This window comes from Streptopelia decaocto (genome assembly GCF_964273445.1).
Source record: "Streptopelia decaocto genome assembly, chromosome: 2".
Taxonomy (NCBI): Eukaryota; Metazoa; Chordata; class Aves; order Columbiformes; family Columbidae; genus Streptopelia; species Streptopelia decaocto.
This window is the reverse complement of record NC_138655.1, coordinates 138499948-138523692: the sequence shown is the minus strand read 5'-3', so window position 1 is coordinate 138523692 and position 23745 is coordinate 138499948. Positions and strand designations below refer to the sequence as shown.

Here is a 23745-nt window from a genome sequence, read left to right as displayed (position 1 = left end):
GTAGCACTAGGTATAGTGACATTCTGCTCTGTGAGTGGGGCTAAAATGTATTATACTAATGCAAATAAAGCTCTGCATCACATATCCTAAGAGGAGTTCTCGTCTGCTTTCAACTTAAAACCATAATTATGTTAATTTTTATTTCCTTCTAATTTTCACTTTCCGCCATGTTTCTCTTTTCAGTTATGCCAATGTAAAGAAGTGCAGCAATGAAGGACGTGCCTTGATGCAACTGGACTTTCAACAATTCTTAATGAAACTAGAAAAGTTAACAGACATTAGGCCTATTCCAGATAAAGAATTTGTGGAGACCTACATTAAAGCATACTACCTAACAGAAAATGACATGGAAAGCTGGATAAAAGAACATAGGGTAAGAGTGAAATTTCCATTCTTTTACTGTCTATCGGGAAAATTTACCATGATGACAGAATCATGCTAACAACTCTAAGTGATCAATGCTTCTGCGTGTTTTAAAAATGAATATATGCATATATATGTATATATTAATTTATTATAATAAAATCTGTACAGGAAGCTATATTAATATAAATGTGTGTGTGCATGTTTACATTCATTATATTAATATATCAATATGTTAATTATATTCACACATCATATGAACTTTGTATGTGTTTGTACTGATCCAGCATCTGATGACTGGGAAGAATGAATAAGCCAGTCTCATTTACCCACCGTGTCAAAAAACATGGGGAACTAGAGCAAAGTGAAGTTTGTGTGCTTTTCAGAATATGCCAAAGTGCACAACTTGATCGTCAAGAAATAGAGTTTGAAATCACCCCATGAATTTTACTTTGCTTTTAGGAGTAGATTGCTTAAACTTAGTTCTAAGGCACAATGGATGAGAGTCATTGCTTTTTCTTCCATAATTTTATAATACTGAGTCAGGATCAACATTTCTCTCTAAGTCTTCATTTGTGTTTGGAAAGCATTTAGCATGCTTTCGTGACAGCATAACCTAACTATTATAACAGGACTATGTAAGTAATAATTACATGCTGTTGGTGCTGCTCATTGCTAAAGTGAAAGGTCTTTTGAAACGGAGCATTTTGAAATCCTAATTTTGGGATTACTTTAAATCCCACTAGTAATGGATGGAAGAAATATGTCTTTAATGCTGTTTTCCTTGTTATACCTGGAGCCACAAGAGAAATTGTGAGCTGTTGTTCGGTGACCTATGTGGAAAAACTCTTGTGTAAATGTACTGGTGGAAGCCGTATTTTGGGTTGTGTTAAGCATAAAGGTAGTACTGGCAAATGTGGTGTTTTGACGGGTGTTAAGAGTTCTTGTCTTAACATTTTTTCCTCCTTTATCATGTACTGAAATTAATATTGTTTGGAGGCCTGGTAGACAGAAGTATTTAGAAACTTATTGGAAGTGAGAAGTCAAAATAAAAAAGATCAACTTCTGTCACAGTTTGTTGAGAAAAACATTTTTGCATTAAAAGCTTATCCCATTTATATATATATTTCTACCACACCTCACAAAGAGTGGAAAATAGATTAAAAGTTGATTTAGATCTATATGTATTCACAGAAGTACTTTCTGTGAACTCAGTCCAACATGACTAAAGTTGTAAGCATTTTCCTTTATAATCTGCCATGTAGCAAAATACTGGTTTGTCCTCTGCCTCAACTATGTAAAGTGTCCAGACCTGACTTAACTGCCACTTTAAATCTCCCTTGTGTACTGACTGCTTCTATCAGTTGAAAAGTCCACAGTGTGTATGTCTGCATTTTGTAATTTTCTATCTTTGTCCAGTGTTTCATTCTTCCATAACATGATCTGCTTTTATTTGCCAGGAATATTCCACTAAGCAGTTGACCAACCTGGTGAATGTTTGTCTGGGCTCCCACATCAATAAAAAGGCGAGACAGAAGTTGCTGGCTGCTATTGACGAAATAGACAGGCCTAAAAGATAACTGGAGAAACCTGCTTTCCATGTGACTTGTACATTTTCTGTTCATGTGAAGCATGCAGACAAACCTGTCATGGACTAATGACAGCATTCTCTTAAAAAACATTGTGCATGACCTTTCTTACCAGCATTGGAGACACTCTGAAGTGGCATAATGTTCCAAAATATGACTTTTCTAATCTGTAAAATTATTTTCTGTTGTATTTCTTCTTTTTTTGTTACTTGCCCTTGGTAAAGGGCCACTGTCTGTGTATCATTGGTGAGCTGTGTATTTTGCAAATCTGTATACTGTGAGTAAAATCAAAATCAGAGAAACACATTGGCTTAATATATAATTGATGCTCTTTTCTAATAAAAGGGCTACTTGAAAATATTATTTCTTTCCTCCCTGCTTTCACCCTCAGAATTTGTGCTTTATTATGGGCCAGTGTAAAATGAAAGGAAATGTACAATATTCGATTGATGTATCTTGCATGTGGATTAAGAGTACAGATCAATTAAATACTCTCATGTTAAAGCTTCTCATCTTCATACGTATTTAAAAATGTCTGTTTATTTGAGAATTAATTGTCATATCAAAATGATCGACTTCAGATTAATAGAAGGTAATAAATACTGAATACTGATAAGATTTCTTTGTGATATTTTATTTTCCTAATTCAACAATGCAAAATGTCATTTACAATAGAAATTAGTACTGTTCCTTTCGTATCATTTCCCTCTTGTCCCTCTGCCAGTCTTCCCTGTCCCGAAGCAATAATGCCTGTGCATAGGAATAATGTTTTTGGGGTGAAGTTTTGGATTGATACTAAGATAATCATACTATTTCTTGCTCTGCTGTAGACACCCTGAGTGATCCTGAGGGAAAAAAAATTGCTTGGCTGAGTATTTGTCCTAGAAATCAATTTCTCAGATTATCACTGATGCCACTGAGGTTTTCCGGTTTGACTTTGGTTTTTAGTATGTAAAGTTTTAGATATTTTTTTATTACATAGTAAACTTTTTGCAATGCTCTCAAACCTTTTAAAAGGAAATATGCTAGCGTTGAGCTAATAGGTGAAGTAATTTACATAAACTACAATCCACCATGTATACACCATGGTGCATTCTCAGTTTTGGATTCACACTTGCCATTGTACTTTTAATTCAAACACGGGAGAATCAGGACTTACTGAATGACAGCAGTACCTGGTGACAGAAAATTACCCTGTGGAATCATTATAATTGCTCTTCTTTATAGTTTAATTTCCTCTTCAGAAGTGGACTGAGCGTCATTGGGTGAGTTCAGTAAAAGCTGGTACACAGTTTTAGAAGAAAGATAGAATTTACATTTTAAATGTTGACTGTGTAGTATTCAGCTCCCTTGTTCATCTGCATTTTAAAGGAAATAATATTTAAAACAAATGTAACTCCTTTATTGACCATGCTGTCGTGCTGACTTCTACTTCTGCTTCTTTAGCAGTGTGTCAATGTGCATGTTGAGGCTGAATTGCTTTTGCCCTCACTGCGAAGGTGGTGCAAAAAAAGGAAAGTGTGGTTCATTTTGGAAGTGTGGACTTCTGCGTCAGTTTATCTGCCCTGGAGTCAGGTCCTGAACTGGAGCTCTCGGAAGAAATAGAAATGTGTCAGAGACAATTAGTGTAAAATCTCTTTCACTTTTCTTCTTGTGGGTTTAATAAGAAACATAAATATCTTTACCAGAGCTTTAGTGAGATGAACACATGCTTAATTTCTCCTGACCTGTTTAGGTCGCTGTAATTTGATTGCCTACCAAAAGGTAGGAGAATAAGCGCTGATTGGAATGTAGGCTCAAGGAAGGAGGTGAGCAATTGCATGAATCATAGTCAGGAATGATTTTTTTTGTAGCATATCTATTGTTTGACTTGTTATTTATAAGAAAGCCCCCAAATAAAAGAATGTGTAAGAGACAGTGTTAAACCTATGGAACAATTGTTTGATCTTCATTCATCTTATACTTGTTGAGACAATCCCAAGCACAAATACAGGCTGGGCAATGCATCTGTCAGTCCTTTAGCCTAATGAAGAATTTAAATCCTCTTCCCCAGACAATGAGTAATCCGATATTTGCCAAACTGAGCTGGAGCACAGATGACCAGCTTTCAAGATTCTGGGTAGGTGAAGGCTCTTCCTGCCCTGATCAGATCCAACTGTCTTTTCTGCAGTCAGGTTGCATCTAATGGTGATGCTGTTCTCCAAAGAAGTAGCTACTGGGATGAAAATTGGGGGAATCCAATTGATCGGTTGCTGTGACGCTGATGTAAGATTCAAGGCCTTGCTTCAGCGCAGATTTAACTATTCAAAGCAGAATGGCATTGATGGGTAAGAGTATCTTGGATCAGCAGGGCTTCAGCTGATGGGATAGTGCACAGAGCAGCCCCCAGAGGTGTAAATTCCTGTGCCTGATCTGGGTAGGGAGTTGAATGCTCGATGATTTCACAGGAGTAGCTGAATTTCCAGGTATCTCACTCTCCTGGGGTCCTTGTTCCCCCGTGGGAGGCTTTCCATGTGTACAACAAAATCTTGGTTTGCTTCTGATCTGCAAGGGGAAAAACTAGTCCTTGGCCAGACCTGCTTAGCAAACCCTGAATGTGCGGTGTAGATTACAGCTTGTGAGCGCTGCTGAAGGAACAGTCTTCCTTCTTTTGCCCCTGTCCCCTAAGGGAGAAAAAGGGACAAGTGATCAGTGGCTGTCTCAAAGCTATCTGTGAAAGGTTTGCATCCCCTTCTAATTTTCACAGATGTGAGTGGCAAAGGCACGTCTCGTGATACCGAAGATGGAGCTTATTTCATGCAAAGCTGTGGATGTGGGTTGTGCTCTTGACTTGTCCTGCTACCACGGAACACACAAAATTATAGATCCTCCTGTTCTTCCCGTCTGAGTGATATATGTGGGGTCTTTACCCTTTGAGACCTTGTTTATGGTTAATGCTTATGAAATTTCTGTATTGCAAGCTGTACTTCGGTGACTTGAACTTTGGATAAAGCCAGTGTTTAAACAAACAAACAAAACAACAAAGCAAAACCACACACACAAAAAACCCCTCCACCATGATTGAATTGATAAATAGTGCTGTCTCTTAGCAAAATCCTCAAAAAGCCAAATGTTAGCAGGCACCTACTATATCATAAAGGATGCAAGCAGAGATGGATAAAAAATGCTGATTTATTGCATGTGGGTGATGGTATCTATTTTATTTATAACCAGTGCTTGAAAGGGCATAGTGTGAAGACTAAACACTGCACCAGACACTAGAATTATGGTACAAGTATGGAAATAACACAGTTTGCAAACAGCAAAGTTTCCATGCTTGTTGGCTATTTAAGGATATCTGTGAATGTTGTGTATGCAGTGCCAGAGCTGTTTTTCATCACAGTGGGGACTTGGTTTTTAAAGATCTCCTGTTTTTCCATGAGATCCTGAAGTGTGCTGTGGAGCAGCATCTTCAAACTATACTAAAGACTTCATAAATCTGTGTGCTTTTTGTTTGCTTGTTTCTTTCTTTTTTAAAGAGGCATTTGTGGGGTCCCATTCTGATTTTGGACTCAGGAAGGTTCAAAAATGATTCCAAGAGTGAGATTAGGACACAAACGTGGTCATATGCCGCTAAACAAGCTTATTTTATTTTTATGCCTAAAGTCAGAGTAAGTCTATTTCATTTTCACACCTAAAGCTATAGCAACAGAGAGAAAGCGGGGGAGAAATTAGGAGGAAAGTTAAGTAAGCATGCAAGAAGAAAAGCAAGAGATAGTCACCACCAAGGATCCAAATGTCATCTTCTGTGGGACAGCTCTCAGGTTCCAGGCCTCGGTAGCACTGGCAGTTTGCAGGTCTTGGGTCCATGCGGTATCAGAGTTCGGGTCGCAGAAGGTGTTGGCAGCACTTGGGCCTCAGATCTGCCGGTCCTGGGTGACAGGTTTTGGTCCTGGTGGTGGATGGCCACGCTTGCAAATCGTAACTTGGTCACTTTTTAGCAGTTGGTGGCGGGTGTTGCCTGAGCGCACTGCAGGCCTGGTCGCAGATGTTGGTGGCTGATATCGCTGGAACTTCACTTGAGCTTCCATAAGCTTCAAGCATTTTTGAGTTTTAGCAATTCACAGTGATCATGCATTTTGCACTTTAATTCACTGTATTTAGGCCTTTACAGTGACCCCAATTAAGCAAGCAGTGTGAGCAAGCATTCTTCTGTAACAAGCAAGCCTTAAGCATATTATTTTAGCAAGCAAGCTTTGAGACAAATAATTCACAGAATCACAGAATGTTAGGGATTGGAAGGGACCTCAAAAGATCATCTAGTCCAATCCCCCTGCTGGAGTGGGAACACTTAATTCACAATATCTCAGCCTTCCACATTTACGCCATGCGTTAAGGACCACTGTGTCCCACGCACACTCAAACCGTATGCTGAGAGCCATCGTCTCTTACACCATTGAGTCAATAATATGCCATATGAAGAGTACATGCCTGAGAAACTAATGAAGAGATGAGTAACCTCTTTGGGTTTTTTTTGTGGTGGATCCATTGATAAATTTTAGTTTGGTGGAATACTCTGTCCCGTTGCAGAGGATTTACATGTGTAAACTAAACTAAAAATAGTGTGGATGTGTCCTAAACTTGAATCTACTTGGCTGTCCTGTTAAAGAAAGTTCCCCCAGTACCCCTCAGCTCTGCTGGATTGGTCTGAAACTTTTGATCTGGATATATGCGTAAAAGGAAAGCAACTTTCAGAGTGGAGATATATAGATCTATGTGTTAAATTTGTAGATTATCTTGCATATAATTCAATATTGTTGGATTTAAAACTGGCAAAGAAGTGTCTAAATGTTTGTTGATCTTTGAAAAACAAAATACATGAGGAAGCTCAAGATGTAGAAGAGATGCAGTGAAGTGCCTCTTTTCACTAAGCACAAAATTAATGAATGTGCAAAAGGATTGAAGACATTTCTGAAGATTTTTTTACAAGTAAATCCAAGGTTCATACTTGTATGTTTTTCCTGCCCTATATCTCTAGTAATTTTTATTCATAAGTACCACTATTCATAAACAAAAAGTCAATCCTTTCATTGTATTTTGATAAAGAATAAAATAGAAGTGTCACCTCAGCCTTAAAATAAAATGGATCCTTGTACAGGACAGATATTGTCAGGATTATACTGTGGCTGCTGTCTGTGAGCTCAGGGATTTCACATAGAATATGCACCATAGACCTGTTCCTTTTGAAATTCATATATCATAGTGTAAATACAAACAGGCACACAGAGTTTTATGTGTAATGTAATTCAACACTGGGGATCGTGAAAAAGAACGGCAAAATTCAACAACAAGCAACACATTATTGGTTTCTCTGCCATCACTTACATTAATATTAATAGCTGACCCTGAAGACCGGGTAGGCAGGGCAGAGATGTTTCCTTTTGTGAGTAACTGGTGTCCACTGAGGACAGGGTCATAGTCTAGGTCTGAATTCAGAGCTTTGAGTACATCTGAGTTAGCGTGCTGCTCGCACTGCCGCTGATGTGTGCTGTGTAGGAAGCATTGTGCAGAGCCTGCTGCAGAGGAGCTCCAACCCAGCCCAAAGCACTGTGAGCATCAGGTTGGACACTGCTGGTGGAACGTGATGCTCCTGCACCTAAGCAGAGACTATTGATAGCTGTCCTTGTGGTCCTGGCTGCCTGGGGGGATACCTGCCCCAAAGTCATGAAACTTGGGGTTGGAGGATGGGCAGAATTGGGCTGAAAGGTGGAAGTATAATATGTCAGTGTGGGGAACATTCAGCTGGTTCCAGGACAGCTCTCTGTTCTCTTTAAACCTGAAACCTCAATAAATGTGGGAATTCTCATTGCCTGATGTAGTCATTAGCACAGTACTAAGCACATGTGAGTTTTCAGGACCATTTATTTCTTGAAAATGTCATCAATGTAAATGAGTTTGACCAGGGGCTCCTTCCTGGCCCTGAGCTGCCGACATCTGTCTCCTCCAGAGCAGTTTGAATATTTAAGCAGCCAAATGCTCCAACCAGCTGAGCATTCATAGGCAGTTTATCACATACTACATTTCAACTAGAAAAAGTTGTTGCCATGAATAGTAATGCCTCAAAGCTATAATCCCATTAGCCCTTCCTTCTCCCCTGGCACACACAGCCCGGCGTTGTGCTGCTGTCTCTGCCGTTTGACAGGGCATTCCTTCTGAGAGCGTGCAGAGCCTTTGTGCAGGGAAGGAGAGATCTGTTTGTTTTTGCTGAGATGTTTACTGCAGCTTTCTAATGCTCAACATTTCTGCAGTGGGATGCAGGGCTTGGGTGCTGCACGTGTTTTTGCCTGTACGCACTAAGAAAGCCCTTGCTGTTCGTGGCTGCCCTGGCCCGGGGTGAAGCAGCTCCCTATGGGTGGTACATTCTGTAAGAGTTCGGAGATGCTGCACACTGCAGCGGCCAGGTCAGGGACCTGTCCTGGGCTCTGGTTTAGGTTCTGCTCTGTCTTGGTGCCTGGTGTAGGGAATTCTGGTTTATTTTCCTGGACTTTCTCTCATAGCTATAAAAGGAATGATGTTATCTGCCATGTGTTATGAAGTACTATCAGGCCATGGTTGTGTAGGCATGAGCTGTACTTTCTAGAGAGTGACTTAACCCTAGGGAAGCTGAAACATCAAATCTTCATGGAGAAGAAAACACATAAGGAAGCTGCCTTCCCTGTGTCTCGGGGATTTTAGGTGCTGTTTCCTTTCCAGCAGGAGAGAAGCCAGCAATCTCACGTATGTTCCTTCTTTTGATGCTAGGCTTCAAACAGCACTGTTGGCTGTGTTGCTGGGGGCACTCCTATGGACCAGAAAACAGACTGAGCTATGGACTGGACTCTTCTAAGAGATGTCAATGCATTACAATAATCTGCTCCCACCAGAAATAATAACCAGGCACATCAGATAGTCAAGACTGGACAAAATTAAGGTGGGATTTAACTTTTTATAATTAAAGTATGAAAGGATACTAAAAATATGTACATACACACATGCATCCTGATGGCTGTTCTGTATACCATCAATAAAAAGCTCTCATGCTCTGTGTGAATCATGGGAATAATTAGACAGTAAGAAGATAAGTACCATGGAGATACCGTAAAGATGCAGACTGAGAGACAGTGTACTGGGAGAGACTTCCAAAGAAACACGAAGTGTAAGGAGGCAAGACATTTGCAAATAAGATCTCATCTTTATTGTGATGTTCAGCATGACTTCTAGGTAAAGGAAAACAAATTTTGGAGAGCTAATCAAGGCATTTTTCGTTTAGGGTTCAAGTCTTTATCCTCCTCTTCTACATAACAAGGCTTCATTGTATCAGTTTTTCTCCTTTTCCATTCATTTGTACCCATAGCCTGTATTTTCTTCTGTACACATCTGCACACCTGATTCGGGCAGGGACCCTTTCCAGAGCAGGCTGACTTGGGGAAGGTCTGCCCGGAGGAGTCCACAGCAGTGCTGCTGGCAAAACTGTTCATGGGAGAGGAGCCAAGGCTGCCACAAAGGCATCAGGCTCCATGTGAGACATCTCAGGCCAGTCAGAGGTATCTGCTGGCTTTATGAACCAAACATCTGCTCTTCTGGCTGCGGAACCTCTTACCTCACTGAAGGAAGCACAGGAAACTCCAGGGGCCACCTTGATTTTCTTTTCCTTGAAGGATAATTTATTTTTTTTAAGGCACTGAGTTATGATCGAAATGCCAGAATTAATACACAATGGAGCTAGATGCGGAGAGGCAAGAACTGGGCAGAAAAGACTTAAGATCTCATTTGTCCACAAAACCCAGGAAAAAAATAAAAAAGGCAAAAAAACCCCTCTTGAGCATGTGTTTTCTTTTGTGAAGTCCAAATCTCAGACTGTTCCAAATAAAATATTCAGGTAAAGATATCAGGAAAGAGTTCTGTCCAATGCCCATCCATACTTTTTCAAATCTGTCCATTGAATAATGAGAAATGATGAGATAATATCTCTAGAGGTTTTTTTTATAGGCACTAAATTGTTTGCTTAGCTTCATTTGCCTGGGTGAATGTTCAGACTCTAAGCTGGTAGGCTCAGTTTAAGATTCTGGGTGATTATTTCCCATGAATTTGTGTGCTCTTATTTCATGCTTTTAGGCTGAGGCTTATTTTTCTATTTAATTTCAGTTTGCTTTATTTTAAATTACTCAATTGTATGAATAATTAAAACTCATATATTAACATCTAATGAATGATCTGTAAGGCTGGGAATTGGACTGAATGATGTGTGTGGGAAGTGAAGCTTCAAGTTAAGTGAAATTTGCTGGAGATCAGTATGTGGCTGGTTCACAACCTGAAAGTAAAATGAACACAATCTTATCTGGGGTCATCTGGTACTTCATGATAAATCTTTCTGGTCTCACTATTTCATAAAGTCAGCGAAGGATTTGGAGTCTGAACTCTTCTGCATTACATCCTTATATTCTTTCTTGAAAATGGGCTACTGTTCATACATGCTCTGTTTAGAAACATTATTTTTTTAAGGAAAAATAAATTTTAAAAAATGAAGAAGACTGTGGGATTCTTTAAGTATTTTACTAATATGTTCACCTTGCTTTACTTCTACAGTGTGGAGTAAAAGCAGCAGAAGACAGATTAAAGCATTATCAGCTTCCACATAAAGCTGGCAGGTTAATTTTTGACATTTTATTTATTTTACAGTGCCCTGCATAAAAGAAGATACTAATGGTCAGATGCAGCTTATGAGGGGAACACTAGTCATTGGTGTTCCAATTTATGACTATTGTAACAGCACTGGGGTGCTCCAGTCATGGAAAACATCATCGCCATGCTGGGCTTTCAGTAAAAAATATGGAATCAATGGGTTATGTTGCTTCAATGGGGCCTAAATCTAAGAATAACATAGGTGGAGGGCCATGTTCGGCTGATCTCCATTCCCCTCATTCCTCCCCTCCTGCCTCCCTTTCTGGCTCAATTCAGGAGCCTGACTTTGGGGTGCCGAGTCGGCTGGTGGAGCAGCCTCTCTCCATGTTCCCTGCATGAGTCTGAAGAGCAGCCTCCGATCCTGCGCTGCCTGGCATGAGCACCTTCTGCCAACACACCCGGGCCCGGCTTTGGTGTCAGTGAGGGTGGAGGTATCAGCTCCTGGAGCCAAGAGCAGAATCCAGCCCCGTGACTGCCAGGGTGACAAGTGGTGCCTCCCTCTGTGGGATCTTTTTTGACCTTCTGTATTGTGTCACCTGTTAAAAAATCAAATTATTATACCCTGAAGAGGAAGGAGGGCTCATCATTAAGTCTAATGCCTTCCAATGAGAGCAAAGGCAGCCACCCAGGCTGAGGAGAACAGGACTGGGGAGGGCAGGACATGCCGCTGGCACCTCTTTGCTCTGCTGAGGAAGGCATAGAGCTTCCAGCTTTCTTCCCAGACCTTGTGGTGATTGGGCAATCAGGCTGTCACCTCCTCTTACCCATCACGCTGGTGGGAGCAGAGCTGTGGTTGCAGAGGGCTTCTAAGGAGAGGGGTGGAAGATGATGCTAGTCCAAATAATTAGGTGTAACGGAGAGGGAGTAGATAGATGGTACAAAGTGCTGCAAAAAGGCTGAATTTGGTTAGAAAGAAGACTTAAGATTTCATTACTCCCATTGCAGTTTCTAAGAGCAAGGTAACCTGAAAAGGAAAGAGACTACTTCGACAAATCACCTTTATTTTCCTTCCTACAATAACTCATGGACAAAAGATAGATTGGTTTTTTTGATGCACTGTGTCAGATAATTCGCTCCTCTGACTCAACCACCCTCCTCAAACCTTAACTTGAGTGAAATGGCAATTTGATTGTACTCGTGTACGTCCCGCTGTCTGTGTAAGTGGACACAGCTGTGTGCCTCAAGGTTTACTACAACACCATAGTCTATGTTTTCTCTATGAAATGTGAAGGTTCCAAACAGTTCCGTGTGCAAAGGAGGAGAGGTGGGATAGGACTGGTGCCATTGCCCTTCCAACCAGCAGCAATCAGGCCATTGCCAGTGTCCCCTCATGATTTGATCTTGTGCCCTTAACTGGAGGAAGCAAGGAAGAAACCTAAGCAAGGTCTAAAAGGTCTAAAACCAGGACATTTTTCTGAACATATTGGGGCATTTAGTCCAGTACAGAGATGCACAGTGCTGGCCAGGAGCTAAAGCCAGTCAGCTGTCTGTGAAGATAAATTCCCAATGTGGAGGAGATCAGAGGAAATGGTGAGAGTCCTTGTTTCCTACAATCTTGCAAACAAGGTCATCGAGTTTTCTTAAAGAGCTTTCTTGTAACCTTAACTGTCTGCCTTGGTGTGATGTAGCTTCAGTGTCACTGTGCTGTTTTGGGTCAGAAAGGAATATGACTGAAACTTTCACAGTTTTTCAAAGTTAACTTTGAAGGTATAAATAAATCCCAAAATATAGAGGAGACCCTCACAACTGAGATAAAGAGAACTGAAGTAGTTTAAGTCCAGAGCACTTTCTCAAAAACATCGATGGAGCACAGAAGGAGTTGGAAGGTGGCCAAGCCCAGCTTCAGCTGACACAAAGGCAGTCAGGAAACTGCAGGGAAGGATTTGGAGAAGAAAACCTGGGCAAAATATTGCCTTCCAACCTTTCATCAAAATATGGCCTGAAAAAGTAAATCCGGTGACTGAATTCCAATTACATACAAAAGATTCTGAAATAAGTCTTTGAGACAAAAACCATTAGTAAGGTGAGAAGGAAATGTTTTCCTCCAAAGAAAGTCAAATATACTTCTTATTACACAGAGATATACACGCATTCAGGGCCAGTGCTATATGTGAACTCTGTCAGACATTGTTTCTCCATACTAATTCTACTTATTCTATTTATTATCTTTAGGAGACCCCTCCAGTGGCTTGCTAGCTGCTCATGACTTACACTATGAGAAGCTTCACTAGGCAGCTCCTGAGGACAGTCGAACATAGACTCTGATGACCTAGGACCTGCCCTGGAATGAATCCCTCTGCTTTTCTTATCAGCTATTTTAAAAGCCCAAGTGTTTAAATCTTAAAAATTAACCACACCAAAAGTAGTGAGAAAACTAAAAACCCAAACTATCCCCTGAAAGAGATAAATTGAACAATTTAGTTCTGAAATTTTACCTGTATGCAATTTAGTGATATAAATCATCAAGGAAATTACATCTCATTTCATCAAACAATGTTATGGGAATCAAAACATACCATGTCTTGGTAGGTAGAGGTTAAAATGATTAAATGTTTTGACAGAGTGAAAAAAAAGAATCCATGGTGCTTTTTCCCAAACCAAACACCACCAGTGACTTGTTGAAGTGTGTCAGTGACACTCGGCAGAAGAGTTATCCAGACATAAATTGACCAGGTGCATCTATTCATCATCTGTCCCTCAGGCTACATGCAGCACAAACTGACACAGTATTTATTTTCCAGCGAGAGTATTGCAAGTCAGTGAATTGTGATACCTGCTTCATTTTGGTTCCTGGCTCCTAATAGTCCCCTGCTCTGGGCTGCTGGTGGAGACCATGAGCTGCAGAGAGGCGTCTGGCTGCAGTGGGTACACTGAGGTCTGCTGCCCAGCCAGAGGAACAGGTGAGTAGGTGTCCAGCAGAAGTCAGCGACCACGTCAGTAATCTAACAAGGTGCCTGTCTTGTTTCTACTTGTAAAGTGACTACACCAACTGCTTAGTTGGAGGTTTCAGGTTTCTTGAAGGTGCTGGACTTTGCATGCATGAGATTTCTAATACATACATGTCTGCATGGGATCACTGGGAACCTTGTGTAAATCGAAAGACTCGTTGTGAGTTAAACTACCTGTTCAACGAATCTTCCATGACTGTGAAAGCAGGCTGGCTAAGACCAGTCATCCTTCCACACACAGTTTCTGAAACCATCTGTGAAACTTCTGGATGACCAAGAATGTGAAGTTGTTCCTAAATTGATTTATGCTACTTCAAAGAACATGTGGAATGGATCTGCCATTTGATTTAGGAGCTTGCAATGTCATTTCTCAGAAACATATCTTTCTCAGAACCTGTAATGTCTTTGTACCTGGGACAGGAAGGATTTCTACTGGCAATATTTCATGGAAATACAGCTTGTATAATTCCAAACGTACATGAAGAGCTGCAGCATGTTGTCTCTGTCAAAAACTATTAGGACAGTCCTGAATAAAATTAGTCTGTTAATTCTTTGAAATAAACTGTATTTAAAAAACAAAACAAAACACAACAAAATTCCCAAGCCCAAAATCCAACCAACCACAAAAAGCTTCATTTATGCTTATTTCTGTACTTCCTTTTTATAATTCAAACCACTAACTTTTATGTTATTTTTTTTTGCATTTTTATTAATATTAATTCTTATTATTAAGTTTACAGTTGTTTGCTAACTGTTGACAGGCTTCTGCTTGTCATATCCATAAAGAATACAGGAGAACATACAACAAAAGCGTGAGTTGGTTGTACTGCTGTCCACACAAAATGTGCTATCCAGGGAAATTCCTCAGGCTGCTCGAGTTTGCTTCCCTGTTTTATTTTATCCTGTGCCCTTTTCTGGAATTTTCTTGCATGTTTCTGCTCCTCTGCTCTTTCTCCCTCACTCTCCACTGCTTTCTTCACCAGGAAAAAAAAAACCTCCTGAAATTTCCAGGCCTTTCTATTGTGCTCAGGTCTTATATGCATAGTGACTAATTCTTAACTCTGAATTTATTCCAATGTGTCAAAAGCTCCACTTGCTCTGTGACTGCCAATGAGCACCTTTGGCTTTCCTTAGACATTTACTATGCAACACAATGAATCATTCACTGCAATACAGTGGTGTCTGAGAGCCTGAGACAACACAAAATTGATCTGATCTAATAACAGAGTAACTATTCATAAGAGATACTGTATAATTGATCTGGATGAGAGATCAGCTGCGTAAGCTGGTGGGTGGCCAGGAGGGAAGCATTTAGGAGGACTTTACTCTTACATTCAAATTCTTTTTACAGGCAAATGGGAGAACAAAACTTTGTATGTGAACACAGGAATTTGTTTTTTGCCTAAGGAGAAGTTTTTAGATTATAATAATAATATAGATTATCAGTCCAGTTACAATACTATATATTCATATTGCATATATTTAATTCAAATTAATACTGGAAATCCTTGATAATAGAGTTAAAAATGTTATAAAAGAAGATCTCCTTCCTATATATATTTCTTATGCTCAACCTTGCAATGCTCCTCTGGGCGCCAGGCCAACAATTTCAGTGTATGCACCTGTGCAGGGGTTATGAGGAGCTGCCAGTGCCCTGCAGAATTCACTGGGAAGAGAATTGTGTTCTGTCTCCCTCGTCTTTGTCAGGAGATATGTAGTGCTAAGTTTTCTTACTCTACTGTCTTGGGATCCACTTGTTTGTTTGTTTGTTTATTATTTGTTTGGTTTTTTAGCACAATTTGTTTCCGTGCTCTATTCCCAGTTATTAAGTTTTTCTATTCTCTTTGTTACCGCTAGAGCTGGTTTTAGCAGAGCAATGCACATTTACACCCCTGTAGGGATGGTTGACTTGATCAGCATGACTTTTTAAAAAAATCTATGAGCTCTGGTGTCATCCTGCATCTGCCATCTTCCACACCAATTTCATTCCAGGCAGTTCATAGGCACTTTGGTCCACACGTTACAGATAGTCATTAAATGATAAACTGTAGCTCAACCAAAACAAGCTGAGGCAACAATTACCAGATGTTAGACAGCTAAAAGCTAAAATCAGGTCCATCCAAGGCAGCACCTCAGATTATGCAGTTTCAGGCCAATATAAACTCTGTAACTATTAATGGCAAAAATCACATTTACTGGCCTATATTATCTGGACTCTTTTGTTCAGTCTTAGTGTAGGACCCTGGCTTTGTTGAAAGCTATGTTGGAAGGGTTAGACAGACCCAACTGTGACCTTCAGGCAGACCACAATAAATAGGCTGACTAGTTTTTATAGATGTCAAGGTTTTCTTAACTGTGCATGATGCATCGAAGGATGATTATTTGTCAGATGTCTCTGTGCCACCACCTCCATACTCACATCAGACATGTCAAGCAGTCTCTTTTAGCACAGAAACACATTCAGTTCCAGACACATGAATTCCAAATGCTTGCAATTTTGCTTTTTACTTTCAAAATGGACTGTAAAAATCGTGTTGCATTTTTGCTAGCTTTTACCATCATCTAGATGAATGATGTGTGCTATATATGTTTACTATCCCAAATGCTTTCTGACAGAAATAACAATATTTTTGTATTTAGGCCATGCTTTTCACATCAACATCAGGTTTTAATAAAGAAAGGGCTCTGAATTTTGAAGTGACCATGGCTGGTTGAAGAAAGGAGTCTCAAAGTATCTCAGTTTTCACATCTTGGTTGATTTCTCAACATTGGTGGGAATTCAGAGGAGAAAATCTGTTGATGCAAAAAGTTGTTGCCAGTGCCACTAGGAATTCAGACATTGCCACGGCAAGTTCATCAAGTTCCCATTTGACTTTCAGCAGGGACCATTCAGGTTTGGAGTAGGTTGGTATGAAGCAATTTTCTAGGAATGATGTTCAGTAGAGTGTGACCTCTGCGCTGAGGTGATTTTGCTCATATCACATGCAGAGTTTTTCCTGTTTCAGGCACAGGTTGATAGTATCCAGCCTCTTGTAATTTAATTCCAAATTGGTCTGGAATTTGAGAGTAAATTTGTATGTGTATAGTAGATTGCGTTATACTACTGCTGTATTTCTTTCAAAGATTATTATGTGTGTAAATTGAATGTCAAGTATTTAAACAGCTCCAATCCTGTGAGTACCTCAGATGATTAATTCTTTGTGTCCATTGCTAAGTGCTTGATCCAAAATACATTGAGTCAATGGAGAGATCAACATCAAATCTTAAATCCTTAAATCCTCAAAGTCTTTGACTGTAGGAGCTGGGTTCTGCTCACTGTTTCACTAAGGTAACACAGAGTTCATACAACACAAGAGCAACAGGCCTAGATCAAGCTCTTGTGAATACTGCTGCCTTACAACTAATGCCTGTTTCCCTCTCTGCCATCCCGATTGCTGCTGTAAAGCAGACAGATTGATTCATTTTCTGCATGTAATGGGATGCTTACCCTCTGGTTCCATTTCCCTGATAAGTTGTTTGAGTGGTTTGTGTATGTTGACTGAGAATAAATAAGTTGGGAGCACATAGATCATAGGATGGCTTATGTTTTTACTAGCGAGGTGGCTCTTGTTGGGTTTTAGACTGCAAACTCCCATGGAACCCTGGAGGGAGAAACCAACCCTGGCAGCTCAGATACAGCAAAGGCATCAAATGAAAAAACCCGAAAGCAACAGATTTGTGGGAACATAATGCCCCTGGAAACCCTCCTTATATTAAAGTCTAACATAGCTTCATACTGTGCATTTCTCAAATAAAAGTATGGTTCCTCATAAAACAAATATTCAAAAGTTTTAAATATTTCAAAACAGTTTTTTTGATGTGTTGTACAAACGTGCTCCCAGTACATAAGTTTGTATAAAATTTAAATGTTTCGTATCCTGCTCTTTCCCTCATTAGATTATTGCAGGAGTATATTTTCACTCTGTTTCCATTTTATGAAAAAAGTGTTGGATGTGAAAAGAAGTAGCTCTGACATCCACCAGCAGAGAAGCAGCACTTGTGAAATTCATTTGCACATAACCACAAAATGCTGAAGGGTATGCTTCACATCACTTGACTTTGTTCTGAAAGAAGTGAGACCATTCAAACAAGTAACTTCAGATGTTTGTTTAGGTACTTTGTCAAATCAGAGTATAGTTTAAGTGAGAAAATGTTATCTAGTGATTGATCTTCAGAACTCTTCACTGGAAAATACGTTGGCAATATTAGACTCCTATATAAAATACAGATAAACCAGTGAATTAGCATGAGTCAGGAGGCAAAACTGAGCAATAGAAGAGGCAGCAACCCAGGCCTTAGGCACTGCTGGGCAGAGTGGCTTCCCTAGTCCCATATTGTGGGTTTTATCTGTATAATGCCACATAGCACATATAGGACTCCAAAGACCCCCACAGGGCAAAGCCAGGCAGGAGTGAAATGTCCTGGAAAAGGGCTGGAGTCAGATGGCAGACCCTGGGGCCAGCCCATGCTGACCTCTGCTTCATACTACTGCAGGCCTCACCTGGAGTTAGGTACTTAATCCCAGTTTTCCCATTCATGAAGGACAAATGGAAGAATATTTCTCATGTATTGAAGTATAAATATGCATTTTATACAGAGGCATACAGTCATTTATCAGAGACCACACCTGCAGCACAGAGAGCAGCTCCCTGGCCAGGTGAGAGCTAGTCCCAGTTTAACCTGCTTCAAACCAAGGACTCAAAGGTGCACATGCTGCTGCTGGCACCCGCCTGTCAGGCAGGGCTCCTAATGCAGCAGCAGGAGGTAGAATACAGGGAAAGACCTGAAGTCATTGTGGGTAAAAACTGGGTGTAAATAGATCCTATGAAGCCACAAGAGCAACTAGCATCAGCGTCCTCTAATAGCAGTTTCCATTCAAGTGCTCACCACGGGGAATGGACTCATATGCTGCATTTTGATTAAAATTTTTCAAGGTCATTTCCCAGATACAGAAACGTAACCTTTTTCAATTTAGCTGGAAGTAAGCAAGATAATTTCTGCATAACATGGCCATTTTTCATCTCATCCCGCTTATCCAGTGCATCCTTCCCCTTATGTTGCTCATTGTCATTCACAGTCTGATGTTCACGGACACTGTTAAAAGCTTTTCATTTCACATCTGGAAGCTGAAGCTGTCTTAAAACTTCCCTCATCTGTTTCATCAGTCAACAAGAAGAATGAGGCCCTGGGACCACAGAGTGTAATTATAGGTGAGATTAGTCCAGGAAATGAAACACCTGCATGTCCCTTCTGTAAACATGCGCTGCTATTCTGCAGCAGCTTGGACTGTGATTTCAATAATGAACCTACATTGTTTAACTGGAGTTTAGTTTGCTGCATGGTGCATTGCATCTCTTTATTTTCAATGAGATTTTGGAGTGCTGATTTGTGGGTGTCTCTAATACCATGTTGAACATTTTTAACTCGGTTTTGCTCAAATAGCTGCTATCAAATTACAGACTGTTAGGGAATAGACTACCTTAGCTTATTAAATTATTTGGTATACTGCTTTGTGCAGAACTTGTTTAAAAACTGCTTATACAGAATGCACTTAGCATAAGTAAGTTTGCTTAGTGTAATTTGTGAAAGCTGTGAATCTTTGAACTTTCTACTTTGTTAAGTAAAAAAGGCCACAGAATCTTCAAGCTAGAAGATAAGGGGAGCTGCGTCCCTGGAGACAAATAAAGGAACAGAATTATGCCTAAGAAAACAGAAGAATATTTTGACTATTACCAAGAACTTATTTTCTCCAGCTGCAGGTGCAAAATAATAACTGAAGATCAGGACTTTGACTGACAGCCTGCCTAAAGTAAATGAAGAGATCCAACGAAGAACAGAGGGACCCCAAACTCTGATTTTGCAGTTTTCTCAGAGTGATACATTGGGGGGGAGGGATAGATTGTGAGGATATAATTGTCCAAGTTTATTTGTTTATTTGTTTGTTTTGTTTGTGGGTTTTTTTGTGGTTTGTTTGTTTGTTTGGTGGTTGTTGTTGTTGTTGCTGTTGTTGGTGGTGGTGGTGTGTTGTTTGTTTTTTTTTCTCCCCCTGAGGGCGCATCTTCAGGAGGCACACAACCTGAGCTGCTCTACACTGTACCTTGTGAAGAAATTATTTATTTTAGAAGAATTTCTGGAATCCATGCCTGAGTCTCCGCTATGGGAAACCTAGGAACTTCTCTAACACAATGAAAACAAAGGGACTTTAACTACATTTAACATAAAACTGAAGGTTAATGACATCACTCTGAACAATCTAAACATAGTAAAAGACATTTAGTTCTGAAGTACTAACTATAGACTCAGCACAAAAGCAAAGCATATTTGTCCAAAACGGTCAGACACAGCCCACAATCCGTGTTCAGGAATTAGTGAAGGCAAACAAATAAGGACCAGATCCAAATCTTGAATAAGTCAACAGGAGTTTTTCCTTTGGTTTTGGTGGGCTTTGAGTCCAAAATTCTTGGTTTGCCTCTGTCCTTGCTAAAATCAACATCAGAAACTCTACTGATGTCAGTGACACAGAAACTGGTGGCAGAGGTCTTATTTCATAATTAAACACAAAACGGATGTCATTTCAATTGGAATAAAATATCCAGATGAGGTTGTAAGGTCATGACCACAGTCTTTAACTCTGAGAAGTCCTGCTCTGTGTAATTCAGAACCCTGAAGCACAGGGAAAGTTTGCTGTTCTAGCTATTGAGTTACTGTGCACACAGTTGCTTGAAGAAATTTAAATCCTTTAAGTAATTTACTACCAGAAATATCTCAGTCATGACGCATCTTCAGGACTAGATGGGTTTTCAGGTTCTGCACTTTGAACTCCGGTGATTACAGTGGAACTCAAAGAAATGTAGCATGTTTTGTATTTGATGCTTTAGTTTTCTTTTTCTTTTCTTACTCATAGTAATAATATTAATATTCTTAACTTATCTCGTATTTTATTATGCCTAAAGACATGCAATTGTGTTGTCATTTAAAGAATTACAAGATGTGTTTACTCAGAACACTACATTGCTCATAGTTTTGCAGATACTGGGACTCATACTTTAAACAGAAATACTTCTGTCATTGTATTGAAGCTATTTAATTCTACACCTATTGCAATAAAAAAAAATCGACAGGTTTTTATGAATCATCACTTTCATAGTTGCTATAAATGTTAATGAAAAAACTGAGTGAAGAAACTGCATGAGTGATAAAAGTCATAACTTACACCAGACTTAATTTGTATATCCACTATAAACTCAGTCTTCTACGGATCCACAGGTTTTTGTCTGGTGTGCTTTTTCAAGTGTTAGCAATATTGCAGCAGTGCTACTCCACACACCACTACTGTCATTGTGGGGCCATTCTCTGTGTACATAAATGATTTTTTTTCAGACCTGAAGCCATTAGCAATGGATTAACAAAATTAGAAATCTAAGGGCTTGTGCTATTGGAGCTGATGCTTTCCTTGTGACGAAACCTGCATGGAGATTTGGGTTGAGTTTGCAGATTTCTGGTTCTTTGAAGACTGTCTTGTGCCATCATTATGAAACATGAACCAGTGGGGGCTGGAAGAATGAACATCTTAATAACGCAGCCAAATTTTGACTCAAACCGCTGTTAAAAGCTCCTTGAAAGCACTAACAGAGACGGATCTTCCTCATTGTGGAGATGAGAAGGATGGAGAAAATGAATGAGGTCTCTGGATAAGCCAACCAAAGGTGTATTTGCTGTTTTCTGGAATACTTCCAGAGAAACTTTGCAGTTGCTTTCCATGTCCAGGAGTTGTTAAAAGAAAGTGTCCTCAGATCAGCAAAAAATGTCATGGTGCCTAAAGTGAAATGGAAAATAGGTATTACTTTCCTGATATGCAATGAAGGGCATTCATACAGACTCATATGCTACAATTCACACATACTCTGTTTCTGAGAGGAGTGAGTGATTCTCACATCCTCACATGGAGGAAGAGAGGTTTCCCAATTTGAATGTGAATAACATTCACAGATTTAGGCTTTCTTTGAAAATTGTTTAACATTAACAACTGAAACTCCGATATTGTATTATCTCTAAATGCACAATTATTTTTTTGCTAATTTTTGGCCTCAGAATGGCAAGGAATCCCAAAGTTTGTCCTAAATAAATATGAAAAGCTATTATTTCAAATGGGTTTGGATATGCTGCCTTTTGATGCTCTTTCATCTTCAGATGGGAAGAATAGAAGCCCTGATTAGATTTTTCTGTTGCTCAACATCTTAAATATTTTCATCAGGCATCTTTTTAAGGATTCCCTTTCCAAAACAAGGATTTCCAGACTATCTATCTTTCTCAGAAGGGGAAGTTAATTCTTATTCTATATAATTCCAGTAAGAAAGCTCAGGTCTTTAGGGTATTTCTTGCAAAAGGCAAAGCCAGGCTCAGCTTCAGGACAGCCAGCCTACTCAGGTCGGGTCTACCTTCAGAAGAGATCCCAGATGGGCAGTGTTGCATGGTGAAAGGGATGAAGTGTCTGGAAAGGGTGGTTGCTCAGACAGGACTGTGCCAAGCGCTGCCAAGTACCCAATGTTACTTTCCTGTATGTCCTTTTAGAGACTTCTCCTTTCTCTGCTGGTGTTATCTACACTTTGAATCACTTTGTAAGCACCATGTGTGTTCGTTTAAGACTGATTGATACCTACATTTAGTCACTAATATGGATTTTAAGTCTCTACTGAATACTTTGGCTCCTTCAGAGTTCTTGGCAATGTACTAATCCCTCTGAGGAACACAGGAAAGGAGAGGAGCAGGCCCAGTGGTAATACATCTCTGATAGAACATCATCTGCCCTCTGAAAAGTATTCCCTGAAACCCCTCATTACCACACAGATCAACAGATTCTTCCATCATTCTGCATCCAACAGATTTGCATCATTTCTTCAATGTTCATACTTGCTGTAGTTTTCTCTGCAAAATCTATTTTAGCTGTCCCAATTTCCCTTTAAAATACTGTTTGTCACAATTTATGTCTCTTTTTCAGCGGAATTTGTATGCCTAGTTGACAGAGAAGTAATTACATTAACGGATGTGCCACGTTTTCTCACTGGAAGGCTCTACAGCAAGATTGTTTGCCTTTCCAAAAACATTTTTTTTAGCTCTGTCTCAGAAGTTGTTGTCCTGATGAAGCAAAAATTGAATATAATTCTCTGGTCTGTGTTATTTTAAAAAATCATAGTAACACCCTTGACTCTAAAATTGATTTTCTGGTTGTATTTGGTTGTATTTGGTTGTATTTTGTAAACGTACTTCAAACACTCACATTCAGTCCACAAACCATGTACATCTTGCATCCCTGAAATGCAGCTACTAAATTTTTCTATGATGTTATTCTGGGGTATTCTCCTAACTGGTTTCAGCTTGGTTTGTATGGTGGTATACAGAGTCTGTTGCCTACCTAGTAATTTTTTTCTTCCAAGAAAACCTCAACCACCATCTTCTGCTTACTTCTGTCTCTCCAATCAGTACTAAAACCATTTTACAAGGGCATGTGCCAAGGAAGTATCAGATGAAGGACTTGTAACTTCAGAGGAAGGTCTAATTTTTGTGATTTTGATATTTTAAGATGTTTTTCTCTCAACTTACAGGACTGCATGCTGAAAAGTAAGGCTAGTAAGGGACTACCTGGGTTGAAAGTGAATCACTCCTGGAATATTTGTAGGTTTTACTGACATAAATTGATGTGAGCAGAAGTGACTAGACATTATAGTTAACTGTTAAGTCACACCATGAGCTGAAGAATATCCAGGGCATTGCATGTTGAAGTAAGCTTATGAGTAGCACTAAGAACTACCAATTATACACAGCTCTGACAAAACTGCCCTTGAGGTGTTAGATTATAAACAGTCTGATAGGTATTTAGCTGCTCTAAGTGAAAATATCCAAAGAGGGGAAGTACCTTTTTCCAAGAGTTTTGAATGCTTTTGAAACCTCAGGGCTACCTTATAAATAAATATCAGGGAAAAATACTTTTAGAAAACTTCTACATAAATCACTGTGCTATGAGAGCTGGCAAGAGCTGCTGGCTCTCAGACACTCTGTTAACTCATGGCTCCTCACTGAACCCACTTAAGTGTTGGATTTACTCCCAT

General features: G+C 39.7%; 1 protein-coding gene across 1 annotated transcript in view; it reads left to right on the top strand.

The window, feature by feature from the left end:
* Positions 1 to 2570, top strand: part of VPS50 (VPS50 subunit of EARP/GARPII complex) — a 92727-nt gene extending 90157 nt beyond the window's left edge. Inside the window, exons 27-28 of the mRNA XM_082045709.1 lie at positions 184 to 373; positions 1824 to 2570. Coding sequence (XP_081901835.1) covers positions 184 to 373; positions 1824 to 1943 — 310 coding nt within the window. The 3' untranslated portion in view covers positions 1944 to 2570. The remainder of the gene's footprint in view (positions 1 to 183; positions 374 to 1823) is intronic.
* The last annotated feature ends 21175 nt before the right edge of the window (positions 2571 to 23745 follow it).